This window comes from Hippoglossus hippoglossus, chromosome 1, assembly GCF_009819705.1.
Source record: "Hippoglossus hippoglossus isolate fHipHip1 chromosome 1, fHipHip1.pri, whole genome shotgun sequence".
Taxonomy (NCBI): domain Eukaryota; kingdom Metazoa; phylum Chordata; class Actinopteri; order Pleuronectiformes; family Pleuronectidae; genus Hippoglossus; species Hippoglossus hippoglossus.
In genome coordinates this window covers 15,833,251-15,847,982 of record NC_047151.1, presented here as the reverse complement: position 1 = coordinate 15,847,982, position 14,732 = coordinate 15,833,251, and the positions used below count along the sequence as shown (strand labels likewise).

General features: G+C 44.3%; 1 protein-coding gene across 14 annotated transcripts in view; it reads right to left on the bottom strand.

The window, feature by feature from the left end:
• The window catches only part of adgrl3.1 (adhesion G protein-coupled receptor L3.1), a 123,901-nt gene that overhangs the window by 33,648 nt on the left and 75,521 nt on the right, over positions 1-14,732 (bottom strand). For 12 of the 14 annotated variants that reach the window (XM_034584511.1, XM_034584607.1, XM_034584615.1 and 9 more), the window contains exons 8-11: positions 9,931-10,353; positions 8,869-8,972; positions 7,902-8,087; positions 5,477-5,515 (exon numbers count right to left, since the gene is read on the bottom strand). In XM_034584511.1, the coding sequence (XP_034440402.1) occupies positions 5,477-5,515; positions 7,902-8,087; positions 8,869-8,972; positions 9,931-10,353 (752 nt within the window). The remainder of the gene's footprint in view (positions 1-5,476; positions 5,516-7,901; positions 8,088-8,868; positions 8,973-9,930; positions 10,354-14,732) is intronic. The other 2 variants (XM_034584529.1, XM_034584602.1) reach the window with 1 other exon arrangement.

Here is a 14,732-nt window from a genome sequence, read left to right as displayed (position 1 = left end):
TAATAAAAAGAATGTTGTGATAGAAAATCCATCACAGATGTTCTAAAAATCAAGCGAAGCTAATTAGCTGATTGGAATCTCCATGTGTCCACATCCCCAAACCTGGTTCAGTTATTTTTCTTTTTTTTCTTTGAAAGCAACAGTCTTATCTCGGAGTTGGGAAACTTCTGCTTGGGGGTCTGGGAAGAAATTAGAGTTTTATCAGATAACGTCTGCTGGGTCATATCCAGCTGTGCAGAGCCGTTTTGGATCCAAGAAGTATTACCAAACCCAACAGAGAGGAGCTGGCTCGCGCAGATGAAGCGCTCTCTGTGAGACAATACTTATTTTGTCTCTGGCTCACATTCCTTTATGCTCCTAAGAATTCACCTCCTCATTTTCAGACATGAGCCCCACACATATTCGCAGATACGCACATCTTAAGAGACCCAGGGAGAGACAAAGAAAGCGAGAGAATAAGAGAGCCGCGGAGAGGTGGGGGGAGAACAAGTGGCGAGCATGGGAGAGCGATAAAACAGTCCAGAGAGTGCATGGTGACAGGCGTCCACTGGGAACAAGGGAGGCGAAAAAGCGAATACAGGTGCTATCAAACACACACATCTCACACTCCCTGCCTGTCTCTTTATTTTCTCTTTCTTTCGCTCTGACTGTGAACCACCCCGAAAACGCTCTCTTATCCTCCACATATGTTTCACTCTATTCCATGCTTATCTCTCTGGAGGAGGGCGGGGGGGCGGGGGGGGGGGGGGGGGGGGTGGAACGCCGGTGCCACGAGGAAGAGAGGGGTCTCCAGTCGGTGACTGCGAGGGCAGGGGGAGGGAGAGCGAGCGTTCACACATCAGCCATTTGACTTCCTCTCTGCCCTTTTCACTCAGGGTTAGGACGAGGTGGAAAGGCAGCAAGAGCGATTGTCAAGACGTAAAGAGTGTGTTTGAGTGTGTGCAGTGTGAGAGGATTCAGTGGAACGCTGTAGCTGATCACTGTCGATGTGCCGTCGTCCTCTGGGATTCCAACCTGTTTATTTTGGGGGTGTTGTATCCTAATGTAGATACAATATATCGCACACGTGAAACGGGGTGCTTAGTCAACAAGCTAATATGATAATATTATGTCCTTTTTAGCCCGAGCAGTTAATTAGCTGGAATGCATATCGGATGAGTTTGGAAGGGCTACATGTAAACAAAAACTAATTAATCCACTGCTTCGGCAAACAACAAAAATAAGCAGGAGCGGATATGGAGTACACACACACACACAAGCACACACACACACACACACACAGGAATCTGTCTCTATCTCCATCGTTTCACTGATCGACAGAACACTCCCCAAGCTGCGATACACAGTAACAGGAAAACTCTGCTTTATTCCAGATTTGGATTTTGGTCACATTTGGACCCAGAGTCTGCGCAGTGGTGATCGGGGGCTGGAGCCGCGGTATAGCGAGGTCCTGCTGAGCTGTCGATCTTGACGTTTCACATCCTTCTTAGAGCATCAAGTAACTTTAGTTTGGTCCATGTCCAATCCACTAACATGGAGGAGGTGGGATTTATGACCTATACTGCAGCCAGCCACCGGGTGGCAATCGAGACGCTTTGGCCTTTGAAATCAGGCCTTAATGTGATGAGTAAGTTCGAGTGTACAAAATGTAAATGCACTGATGCAAATGCCGTATACACAGTGAGCTGGTGCATTTGTTTAATGTGAAAGTGTGTGTGCTGCTGCAGAGTGCGGACGGGATGGGAGGCGTGTGTGCTCCTACAGTGTATGTGTGTGTATGTGTGTGTGTGTGTGTAGTTGAGGCTGTGCACAAGGGGCTGGGGGAAGCATTGCAGTGCATCATTCTGCTCCACTTGCTGTACAGTAACAGTCCAGGCAACAGAGAGAAAGACAGAGAGGACGCTGTGTTGTAAGCGCAGCAGATCTGACAGCAGCGGCACCGCTCGCTCACTCACGCTGCCGCTGCTGCTCCCAAACGCTCACTTTGACGCGTTTCAGATAACCTCGCCTTTTCTACTCTCATTAAACTTTTCATTGCCTCTTATTGAACTTTTGATTATCTTGCATTTTCAATTTCATATGATTTTTTTTTTCCTCATTGAAATTTAATTCACGGGCGCAGAGATTGCATCTGTGGAGGAGAGAGATAGGTAAGGAGAAGAAGGGGTGTGATTTCCTCGAGGTCCAGACATCTCGATATCAGAAAGTCAGAGATGGAATATACATGACGCAGTGTGCGTGTGCGTGTGTGTGTGTGTGTGTGTGTGTGTGTGTGTGTGTGTGTGTGTGTGTGTGTGTGTGTGTGTTTGTGTGTGTGTGTGTGTGTGTGTGTGTGTGTGTGCCTGTAAGCTCTGGTGACATTTCTATCCGCACAAGTACGAGGACTTGAGGGCTAAAATGGAGACAGGTTTTTTTTTATGGGTCTTCAAAGAGGGGAGAGACTCTGCAGAGACAGATAAGGGTGTCGTTTGTGTGTGTGTGTGTGTGTGTGTGTGTGTCTATGTATTACTGAGTAGGCATGCGCATGTGTGCACAAACACGCAGCGTGCGCATGTACACTCACACACACACACACACACACCAGTAAATGGGGCAGAAGTGAAATGCTTTGAAGCGTCTGGGTGATCCAGCGTAAAATGCAGCGGCAAGACAGACTAGAGCTGGGCCGCTCTACTACTCCCAGCAACACGGGGGAACACAGGCACACGCACACGTGCATGGACGTACAGTGTGTGTACCCTCACGCACAGTAGGACACGCTTCGCACAACGACAGAGTTTGGATGTTGGAAGTACGGAAAAGGGGCGAGAGCGGAGGAAAGAATGCTTTTTTTCCGCCTTCTACTCGCCTGACTGAGCTCTGAGAAAGTGCATGTTTTGAAAATGTTTTCATCAGAGGAGCAGGCTTATCTGTCAGTTGTTGTCGGAGTTTGTCTTCCCTGACAGGATGAGTTTGCAGCTAAATCAGGCTTTAAATTCACAGCATGCCACGCTCTGACCCGCCATCCATAAATAGAGGGCAAATTAGACATTGTCATTGAGCATCACTGTCTCCTCACTGCCCTCTTTATTGTTTTTTTTGTTCTCATTCTCTCACATTCCATCCCCGCGACTCTGTTCTCTCCTCTCTCTCTCTCGTTTAATTTCTGCCAACCCCCCACCTCTCCCTCAGTCTACCATGCAGAATCTACCTCTCTCCATCAATCCAGCCTACAGCATCAAAGCCTCTCCACACCACCAACTTCATCATGAATAAATTGCCAATTTAGTGTACATGAAACGAGTCCCCAGCTCCCCAAATGAAGTGAGGGAGGAAGAGGAGGGATGAGAAAAAGAGAGAGGGAGAGAGGAAAAGAGAGAGGGAGAATTCAATTATTTTTGTCTCTATTAAGAACCCAAACCTCCTGCCCACTCTCCTCACTTGGCAATTAGTGCTGTAGATAATTAACGAGGAGAGGGCAGCACCACACCACATCGCTAATCACGCACATTTCTATCTGGCAGAGTAAGGGACTGTTGGTATAATTTTGTTTCGCATTACTATGGCTAATTATTTAATCGATCACTCCCAGCCCCCTGCAGTAACCAAGGTGTGTGGTGGAACATTTTGATCCCGACCTGTAACAAGCATTCGGGAAGAAAGGCGAAATAAATAAATCAACAGCTACTCCTTGAAATGCACGCCGCATTTATTGGATTAAGGCGACGCATCAACATATCTGACAGGTTCTGACGTGATGGCATTAGATCACTGGTGAAAATATATTTATATATGTCTGCGTGCGTGTCAGCCTGCATAGAGACCTAAGCCATGTTCTATGATGTGACATTGCTGACTGTTGCTGACGTTAAGACTTTTCAGGGGAGAGTGGGGGAAAAAAGCCTGCATCAGGAGAAAAATAGCTAGCCCATCAAGGGTGTGCGTGTGTCTGTGTGTGTGTGTGTGTGTGTGTGTGTGTGTGTGTGTGTGTGTGTGTGTGTGTGTGTGTGTGTGTGTGTGTTTGTCGGGGAGGGTGCAGAGAGAGAAAGAGAGACTCTGCAGTCGATGTACACCACATAGATGAGTACGGTGGGGTCCTTAGATGTTCTGAATTATGAGTTTAGCTGACCAGAGAAATGCCTAAAAGATGTTAGATATTTTTCTGTTCATCATGTGAGGTACGCGGCGTCAACACGGACAAACATCAACACAAGCAGACAAGGATGAAAAATGAGCCACACAAACACAAGCCGGTGTTACACTTTTAAGGCACCGAGGCCATGATCAAGCAATATGCAACAGGATATCCATCATACTCTGTTCTCTCCCTCTGACACAGCAGCAGAGTGGACATTTCTTCCAATAGAGATGGATAGCGAGTCATTTGGGTCCAGGTAGGACTGATTACTATTCTGCAGACAGAACTGCAAAATAGATGAGCTATTATTGATATTGATCATGGCCGCTAATCAGTACCATTGATTCAGAATGCAAAAAAAAGACAGAAAATGAAATGAAATTGAAAACAAAAGAATGTCAGCAAACCCTTTAAGGAGACTGAAGGCGTTGTCACCAGTCTGGACCATGGTCCCAGCCAAGATTCATGTCTTTGTTCTCGTGTTTACATTTGATCTGGTTAGTTTTGGTTTCACATTGTAATTTAGGGAGCGCACTTAAGATGTGTACGTATGTCCTGTCGTCAAGACCAACGTGAGCTCTGTCGAACTAAACTTTGACGTTGATTGGTTTGTAGATGGCCGTGCATCTGACGTCAGCGCTTTGGCAAATCGGCTATTGTATTTGCTAACTTTTTTAAGTGCGTTAAACAAATAATTCTTTGTGTTTGACGGGGGGGACATGAATGAAATGGTTCACTTTGTTAATTTGGTTGCCAATGTAATAACATTACGCTTTCACCACCAGCAAAATGAACGTCCTTGTTGATCAAACATTAAATCTTCAGACGACTTCTTCTATTATTTAATGCTGTCTCAACGAAACAAAATGTTCTCACACTGCAACCTAACCAAACCCTGGTTCAGTTTGATCTGGACCGGGACCACCTCTTTTGGTCGGACTACATTTTGGTCCGTTTGTCTAGACTCTGCTCTGATGCACTTTTGTTATTTGGTTATTTTGGACAAAACTGAGAAGTCAAGACCAAAAAAAATGGGCATGAGAGTGCCTTCAAACGTTATTATCAGACATTAGTGGATGGTTACCAGTGACTCTGATGCACTTAGTGTATTCAGGGCCAGACTCTACCTCTTAAATGTAAGACTCCTCAAAGGGTTAGGATTCAAATCATAAAGCTGCTGTAGCATAGAATCAGGATTCTACTGAAGAGCGTTACAATGTGTGAGAACACACACACACACACACAAAAGCTTTCTTTGCGAATTACATGCTGAGTGTGAATGGAAAAAAAAAAGAAAAAGAGAAACCACGTCGGTCATAGTGTGGCAAAGTAATCAACGATACCAGGAAGTTGAAATACCTGTGTGAAAAACCTGCAGGACCTTTCTCTCTTCTGAAGCTGCAAATTCAAACAATTCAACAGTTAGCGATGTAACACCTCTTAATCCGACACACACGTACACACACAGAAGCAGTCACACCCACTTCATTTACATTGCACAGAAAGACTTTGGTGGCTGAAACATATTGTTATTCTTCTCCCTCGCCACCTTTTTTCCTTCTCCCCTCACCGTCTTCCCTGCCTCCTTGTTCTACCCTCCCTTTTTCCTTTTTCCACTCATGTTCAGTTTCTACCGTCAACTGAATTGATGGCATTAATTACTATGTAACTCGTGCATGATTGGTCGTATTCGATTTCCTAATGAAAATTATCATAATAAGCCGGCATATTACTCAATTGGGTAAATATAATTGGGTCATTATTGAAATCAAGAGGAGAGATTTTCCTCTTCTATTGAGGATTTTTTCCCCCCTTACAAATTCAACCTTTAACAGGCCATTTGGTCAACAGCAAAACACAAATTAATTGATTCCACTTACACATGCTCCAATGTGTTCACGTCTCACGTCAATGAATCACTGAGCGGGAGTAGCACGAAAAGCCCTAATATCATGTAAGGTTGCATTTTCCTTTATTAGCTCAGTCTGTGACAGCACTAGTTCTACATTTTTGTTTTACTAGTTGAACAACTATGATAACTAGTCAACATTTTCCAACTAGTGCCACTGCTGTTGAACTAATATACACACAGGCCGCACTACTAATGCCGGCCACCTCTGGTCTGCAGACTGATGCACTAGTGGACCACTGTACAGAGCTACTAATGCTCAGAGTGTTACTAGTTAACAAGTGAGCTGTAAAAAGTCACAAGTTAACCACTAAGAGCCAAAACGGCTACTAGTTAATTAGTAAGGTCCAAATGCTGTTTTTGGCCTTTACTAGCTACCAAGTAAGGGATAAAGGCTTTGACTGGTTAATTAGTAAGCATTTTGACCAATACTATTTAGCTAGTAAGATCAATCCTCCGTAGACATTTTGGCATTTCTTGTGAACTGGTAAAGACAAAAAGGTTTTAACTGGTTAACCAGTGAGCGTTTTGACCTTCACAAGTTAAACTAGTGAGCATTTTGGCCTTCACCAGTTCACTAAAGCAGAACATTGTAGGAGATAGTTAACTGGTGAAGGTGAACAAGGTGCTTCTAGTAGCTCACTAGCGAAACTTGCAGGACTCTGACCATCACCAGTTTGGTCCAGTTTTTCACTAGTTGGGGTTTTACTGCTACTAGTGCTGCCTGTGTATGAACTAGTTTGACATGAGTGGCACTAGTTGCGGTAAAAGATTGACTAAGCAAAGCTGTTTAACCAACAAGCCAAACTGCCGAACTAGTGAAACCAAGTCTCCAACTAGTGCTGACAAAGACTGAACTAGTTAAGGACAATGAGGCCTGATATCGAGGATAAGTACTGAATGCTCAAACAGCCTTCCATAGACAGAGGAGGTATAGTGACGGTGATAGTGAGACAAGGGGAGAAGGCAGAAGGGGAAGATAAAGCAGAGCGATTCACAAAGAACAAAGCCAGTGACTGTATAAGAGGTGGCAGCAGCTGTCAGTCTGGCTGCTAAACCCCGCCCATCACTGTTGACCTCAGCAGAGATGATCAAGAAAGGGTCCGTCATCCACTCAGCCGGCCGATTAGCCAGCCAAGCCAGCCTTTCCCCAATGATTTAACTCTCTTTAATTGAATGCCTACATGGACAAAGTATAAAGCTGAATTCTTTCCTTGTCCGCCACTGTGGTAAAACACATCCTTTCCATGCTCGGGATCGAGTTCCCATTAATGTAATCCTGAAGAGAGCACTCTGGCCCGTCGACAGCATCTTCGCCACTGTAACTCAGAGACTGAAGTTCATTAAACAATGAGCTATGACGTAAAACGTGTCCCAAGCCTGTTTTCATCTCGAGCGCTGTGTTTTTTAATGAGGATTACTCCCAGGCCAGACAAGAGTTTTATTAAATTTCAGCTCGATCTGGAAAGAGTTGAGGAACCCTGCCAAAGGCTAAAAGCAGTTATCTATCACCCATAATGTTGAGCAAAACTTGTTACAAACACTCACACGCAGAAGAGGATAAAATAATGTCTAAAAGCAGCTATTTATCATCTGGAAATCTGCAGAGTAATGTGTGGTGCTTCCTCAAAGACTGCAATAGAGTTTTCTAACCCCTGAAGAATGAGTGCAAGACAAAAACACTAACTATATGCTGCTCATCTAACTATTAGCTCAAAACTATCACTCAATCTGTTCCTTGCTCTTTCTCTTTCGTCCTCCTTTATTTTTCTTCATCTCTCATCTAGCTTGTATCCTCCCCCATACCAGTGTCTGCAAGAAAATCTCCCTCAGTCACTCACTGTACAATAACACAAGTGTTTCTTGAGGCAGTACCTTGGTGAGGCTGCGGGCTGCGCTGTCCTTGCCCCCGGGGGTGAGGTTCCTGAGCTGGACGTCAAGCAGTTCGACCAGCTGGGCCATGGCCCGCACCGTGGACGGCACGTCGCCAGGCCGCAGGAGCCCTTTGGTCTGCTCCGCCAGCTCCCTGGCAACGATCGCAGCCGTCTCACCCGAACGAAGCTGCGAGCCAAACAGGGTGACAGGAGCGGCGGGAGGGGTAAAGTAAAAAAAGAGAGAGAGAGAGAGAGATTGATGGGAGTGAAGAAGTCAGGTGAGGTTAGAAGGGAAGTAAGATTTGTGGAGAGGAGAAAAAGTTAGCGAGCAGACGAGGACAGTGGTAGAGGGGGTTTGGGATTAAAGCAGCAAGAGACAGATGGAAAAATGAAAGGACAGGAAAGGAAGGGCAGAGAGGGAAAGAGTGGATTGAGTAAGGGAAGAAAAGGACAGATGGGTAATGAGACAGACGAGGATGGTAGGTGCAGTAAGGAAGTGAGGAATAGGGAAGGGATAGAGGAGCACAAAGTGGGTTAAGGTTGAAGGGGAATCCAAGGGCTTATAAAGTCTTTATGAAGACATTTAAAAACACTTTACAGAAACAACTCCTAATTTAGCACCTCTGCTCCAATGCTGATTTCACAGGGATCATTTTCCATGTTTTGTCTTTCACAGAAACCCTCTAAAGCCTTTTTCAGCTCACGTGAGAACACACTCAAAAGCCATAAATTGAAATTGCGGGAAGTTTCAAGGCGAGCACTTCCCCCTGCAGCTATATAAAATCTCCCAGATCTCAAACACGAGTTAGGGATAACAAATGAAGATGGATACATGGCCTAAATCTTTCCCTGTGGTCAGTGCATCTTCATGCGTGAGAAATTGCTCCAGAACCGTATCCATAATACATATCTTCAAACTGGGGCTCAGCCGCGTAGCCACGAGGGCCACCAGCAGCTTTCAGACTTACTTTCTGCATGATGTGGTTGACCCAGGGTGACGTGCAGTTGCTGAGGTCGGGGCCTCTGGGATCCCAGTAGCCCAAGTGGGCCATGCACACGTATGTGGCCACACCTGCGAAAACAAGCAAAACAAACAAGGTGAGACAGCGCTGACATTCACCAGGAGACATGAGGACTCTTGAGGTGACTGGGGTTCACTAAGCAGATTGTGAGTGCATCGTCTGTGAGTATGTGTGTGTGTGTGCGTGTGTGTGTGTGTGTGTGTGTGTGTGGACGATAGCTGGAGGATTTGAAGATTCATCATTGTCATGTGAGATAATTGATTAAAACCAGAGAATGTTTTTCCTGAGGATGTGAGAGTTCTCCTACGACTGCTCCACCACATTTTCAGAAGGAAATATATATGTTTTACTTTGTAACAGCCCCTTAAGACCCCCTTAGATCCTTCTCCTCTCCACTCCACTCAGTATCACGATCAAAGGATGATGGAGCACGCTGTGTCGTGGATCCCTCACTGTCAGGTCTCCTCTATACACCTCCCCCCTTTTAAATCTCAAATGCAGGACTCAATTTTTTGGAAAGACAATTATATTTGGAATTGAGCGACTTATTGTATTTTGTGTATTCGGCTGTATGTTTTCAGTTTAATTATCACACTGTCAAATAAAGTTAAGACAATACGCTTTTAGAGCTCATTGGTGCACATGTGGAATTGTATTTTCCATCTTTATGTACAGTCTGTGGAAAAGGCATATGGTTTATTAAATTTGATACTTTATTTATATTACTAGTCAACAGCATGTGTATAAAACACGAACTACAACATGAATGTACTGACAGGTTCAGGCTGGGGGTCACAGGGGGGTTGCTTTGACTTGCTCATCAACATCAGAGACACACACTTTTCTTTTTAACTGCAGTATTGATATTTTTACTTGGGGAAAATGTTTCCACTTAGAGTTTTATGCAAACGACTTGTAACACAAGACTCAGGAGGGAATAATAAAGCAAAGAACAAAATACTAATCCTGGACGAAGCTTGCTCTCCAGCCCCCCATGCGTCTCCTTACCCAGTGTCCCTACAGGGCAGGGCTGCTTGGCCGTCTGGCCTTGCTGTGTCCGAGGCCACGATATGTCGGCTGTCAACCTTGGACTGCAGAAGTCTTGAGGAGGCAGGGCAGGAGGCTGTGGGGCTGCAGGAGGGACCTGCACCGCTGGAGTGCGTCCGGCTTTCTGGTTGGTGTCAGGAATCTGGTTGGTATCTGATGACGAGCCACCGACAGGAACCAGGATGGGCTGGCGAATCGTGGTCGTGGTTCGGTACCGCTGGCCAGGGGAGGTGGTGAGGAGGGGCCTTGGGGTGGTGTAGTAGGGAGGAGAACGAGTGGTGGTGGTGCGGCTGGTAGACGAAGAGGAGGAGCCCCCACCACCACCACCTGGACCTCCTCCTCCCCCTCCTCGGTTAGGGGGCATCATGGGAGGTGGGCGATAATCTGCAAAGAAAAGAGTGCAGGGTTTAAATTTGCACAAACACAACACCTGGGTTCTTAAACCTGGACCCACAGTCTGTTATGAAGCTTTGTGGTTCACAACGTGACTGGAGTGTGGATGATTCTATGAGATCTGGATAACAGAGCAAAAGTTCAAAATGTATTTCCATGAACGGAAGCAAAAGAACAACAGAATTAAATTAACTGCGATCAAACCCTCTGCACCATGTGATGTGAGCAACGGCCCCGCGAGCCTAAACAAATATTATAGTGACAGACACCAACACGTTTGCAGGCATTCATTTACACAGCACTAAGTAGATCTGACAGGGAGGAGCTGATGTTTCTGATGACTTACAAATGTCAGTGTTTCATCGCTTGTCAGTGTTAACATATGCCAGATCATTTGCGTTTGCATTTGCGTGTGTGTGTGTGTGTGTGTGTGTGTGTGTGTGTGTGTGTGTGTGTGTGTGTGTGTGGTTTTCTTCTCAGTTGTTCCAATCACCTCTTGCATAGTGAGATCCCATACGTATACCATGTGCACAGAGATGTGCTCACATTAAACACAGCTGAAAGTAAGATTTGTTATTTTGCAGTAGCTGAATAATGATCACTCCTGGAGAAATGCATATTTTGATTCAGCTGGATCCACACCTAATTTGGCCTTTTTATAAATATTACCACTCTAAAGGGCGTACAGCAACTGCAGTTACGTAAAAAGCAGAAACCTCCAAGCCAGACCAGCATTTGTGTCACACAAGGTTAACAGTCCTTCCTGTGGGACTTGTACAGTAGTTGCTTCTCGCTGCTTAACCTGGCAGAAAAAAAATCATCCTTTCCCTGTCATGCATGATTCATCACACGGTGACATCTGAACATTCAGAAAGGTCACTTAAATGCATATGGCCCAGTCTTTTATTGTCAATATTTTATTGTAAAAAAAAAAAGCTCAATTATTCACATTGACCTCAGACAGAAATAAAGAAAGAATGGACGACATGATGGAAAGAGAGAGGAGGAAAAGAGCACGTGTGTTTGTGAATCACTAGTGTCCTCTCGTGAAAATACTACATCGCCCATCCGTCTCTCTCTGTCTGCTAACCTCTCTCTGCTTTCAGTACAAATCAATATTGCATGATCGCAGGTTGAGTAGATGGAAATGATTATTTACACTTCTCCCTCACGTTCCCTTCGAAATATGTTTTCAGTCTCGAATCATTTAGAAGTCATTATGGGTAATATGCTGCTTCCAGGTGGGGCCCATTTTCACAAGCCACATCTTCACTCAGAAACAAAGCAGGTGAAAGCTTTATCTGCCACTGCAAACACTTTAACATGTGTAAATATATGAAATACACTCGGGGACATATTTAGGAATTGTAATTACAGAAGAAAAAACAAACAAATCTTCTTATATCAAATTCAAACCTGCAGAGGTTTCAGATGCTAATTAAAAACACTTGATTTTTCTTATATAACAAAGCTGCTCAAATATGGATTCTGAAGACTTCATGTAATGCCACTTTAACAACTAAAAAGTCAGTTGTTTTAATATTCTTTATATTGTATCATCTCAGGTAACTGACTAAAACTATTTCTTTCACATAGAGTAGAAGAAAACCTAAATCTAAGAGTGAAATACTCCAGAGAAGCTGACACTGGCTAAAAACATCTCGGTCTATACATGCAGACCAGCAACACTGAATTATATTTCTTTCTTTCAGACTGTGTAATATATATCACGTTACATTTTTTCTGGGTAATGAAGTCTTTCTAACTCTGGACAAACTCGCTGCTTGAGTTGAAGTGGGAAGTTGATGTTGAAATATGCCTTTTAGTGGAAGGCAGTGTTACTTGTGTTTCTCCATCCAAGGACTCGGTGCGCCTCAGGCCATAATGTGTACTACATGCTGGTCACTGACACTGAGGGGTTACAGGGCCATTTTTCAATCAGGCTACATGTACGGTTCAGGAAAGGGGAAATATTGTAGGATTACAATCAGTAGAATACAATCAGAGCGATAAGTGCATTTATGTGTAACTGCAACTGTTTTTTATGTCATTTTCTCTGTGTGGTCCATCCGGAATTAGGGGAGAGTGTGAGTGACGCAGGCTGAGGTGTGTGTGTGTGTGTGTGTGTGTGTGTGTGTGTGTGTGTGTGTGTGTGTGTGTGTGTGTGTGTGTGTGTGTGGGTGTTTCTATTATTTAGTGTGAACTGAAGCCGTCCCCTTCCCGTGGATTGTGAGTAATTAAAGCCACTGTACTTTTCTCTGTCTATCTCTGTCTCTCTCTCACTCCACCTCCTCTGTCTGTCTGTCTGGTTGACTGACAGCCGTGTAAAATCCCACTCCCCGTGTACGTTCTGTTCTCTTCCTCCACAATTCAATGGAGTGTTTCCATACCTAAACTGTGCTGCTCCCCGCTCCTGAATCACCGCCGCCCTGCCTCGTGCATTCTCCACGGAACGTTGCCATCAATCATGCGTGGCAGCGGTGGCCTAGGGACTGGCTGTCAATCTGCGTGTGTGTGTGTGTGTGCGTGTGTGTGTGCGTGTACTTATGAAACAGTGAGTAAGTGAGAGTGTGTGTGTGCCTATCTGCACTCAAACAGGAAGCTCCATTAGGGCCTCTGCCACAACAATATAAGAGTTATGGTGTGCATGTGCGTGTGTGTGTGTGTGAGGTTGATGTCTGCTGTCATTTGAGTACAGGGCAGAAAACACTGACAGCTCAGGGTCATGTAAGACAAAAGCCTGCGAGCATCATAGGAAAGGGGCCACAGCACTTCACCACCCATGTATCTCTCCTCCCTCCTCTGCTGTTCTCTTGACATCATCCACCTGATTTCATCACTCACTCCTGTTTTTTATTCTACCTGTTTAATCTTAAACACATTCTCACATGTGCTTGCCTTTGTTTTAATTCCGTCCTCCCGCGCTCACCCTTCTGCAACATTTAGATGATAAAAGGTCTTGTGATGTGATTCATTTATCACGGGCATCACCGAGGAGGCTGTGGAAGATGCTGTAGGGAGCTAGGGAACTACAGGAGGATGACATAACAGCTTCATGAAACATTTATAAAGAAAAAAAGGGCTCGAGGTTGTACTCAAGGGGACTGACATATCTCCCCGCGTTTTAGCTTCGGAAGCTGTGAGTAAATGCTTTACGACAACTTCATGATGTCAGCTAACCTAAACGTTGTACACTTTGCGTGGACCAATGCCACAAGAGCAGCTGTGTGACACAAATCAAAAAAAAAAAAACACAATCACAAACTGAGTACAAGCCGTGAACCGTTGTTAGGATTTTACACTGTACGAAAACATCAGTTCATATATATGCATGACACTTCATGTACAAGTGGTTGCATAAGATAACATGGCTCTAGCCACACTGCATGTAAGAAATCAGGTTTTTCTCCCTGAACTGTCGCTGCACAGTTTTCCACTCTGAGAACCAGGTCCTTCTATTCTATTAAGTGCTGCATTTAGAGGTTTGGAGGTTTTTTTGCATGGTAAATATTTGCAGGATCACATATAAATACTAGAATGACACCCAAGTAGACTGCATGTTCTCTGCCAAGGCCCAACAGTCCCCATAAATCCAATCAAGCTGCATCAAATTACACACAGTCGTATTTCAGTCCTCTAAATATGACTTTCATCAAGAGCCATAAATTATTCCCTAGGAAAACAGTGAAAAAGTCACAGAAACGCCCTCTCATCTCTCAGTCTTAAAGAAAGTAGTAAGGGAATTCCTGGATCTGTCCTCTGATCTGGATTGGCACCAAAATGTGACAGAAACATCCTTCCACCAAGTTTGTAGTTTATCTTGGTTTCAAACAAACATATAAAAACCAACCCAAAAACAAACGGCCAAGGGTGAAAACATAACCTCTTTAGCGGATGTATAAACACAACATTCTATAACTAATGCTTTTCAGTTTTTAAGTATAAATTACTTGGACTTTGTTTATAAAACAATATGATCACATCATAATGATACCACACCACCAATGTCTCTAATTCTATTCTATCGGTCAAACACTGTCCACTACAGAAGATAGTATGGAGCGATGAAAAGCTCCGAAAACAAAAACTAATGGACCCTGTGTTGAGACTGTTTTGTTTTCTGCGGTTTCCAAAGTCAAGAATGAACTTTCGACCTCAAGTTTGCGCTAACAAGGACAATAAGTCCTTGAAGTGGTCAGGAAAATGGAATTGCGACCATCTATTCTTCCGTAACATCTGGAAAACATCTGCGGTGAAAGATCTAAATCTCTGTAACGGCTATTAAAGTGATAATGAGTTTAAATTGTTGACTATTCCCTTGTATTGTATTCTATTGTTTTGTATTTTGTTGTTTTTTCCCCCCTTTCCTG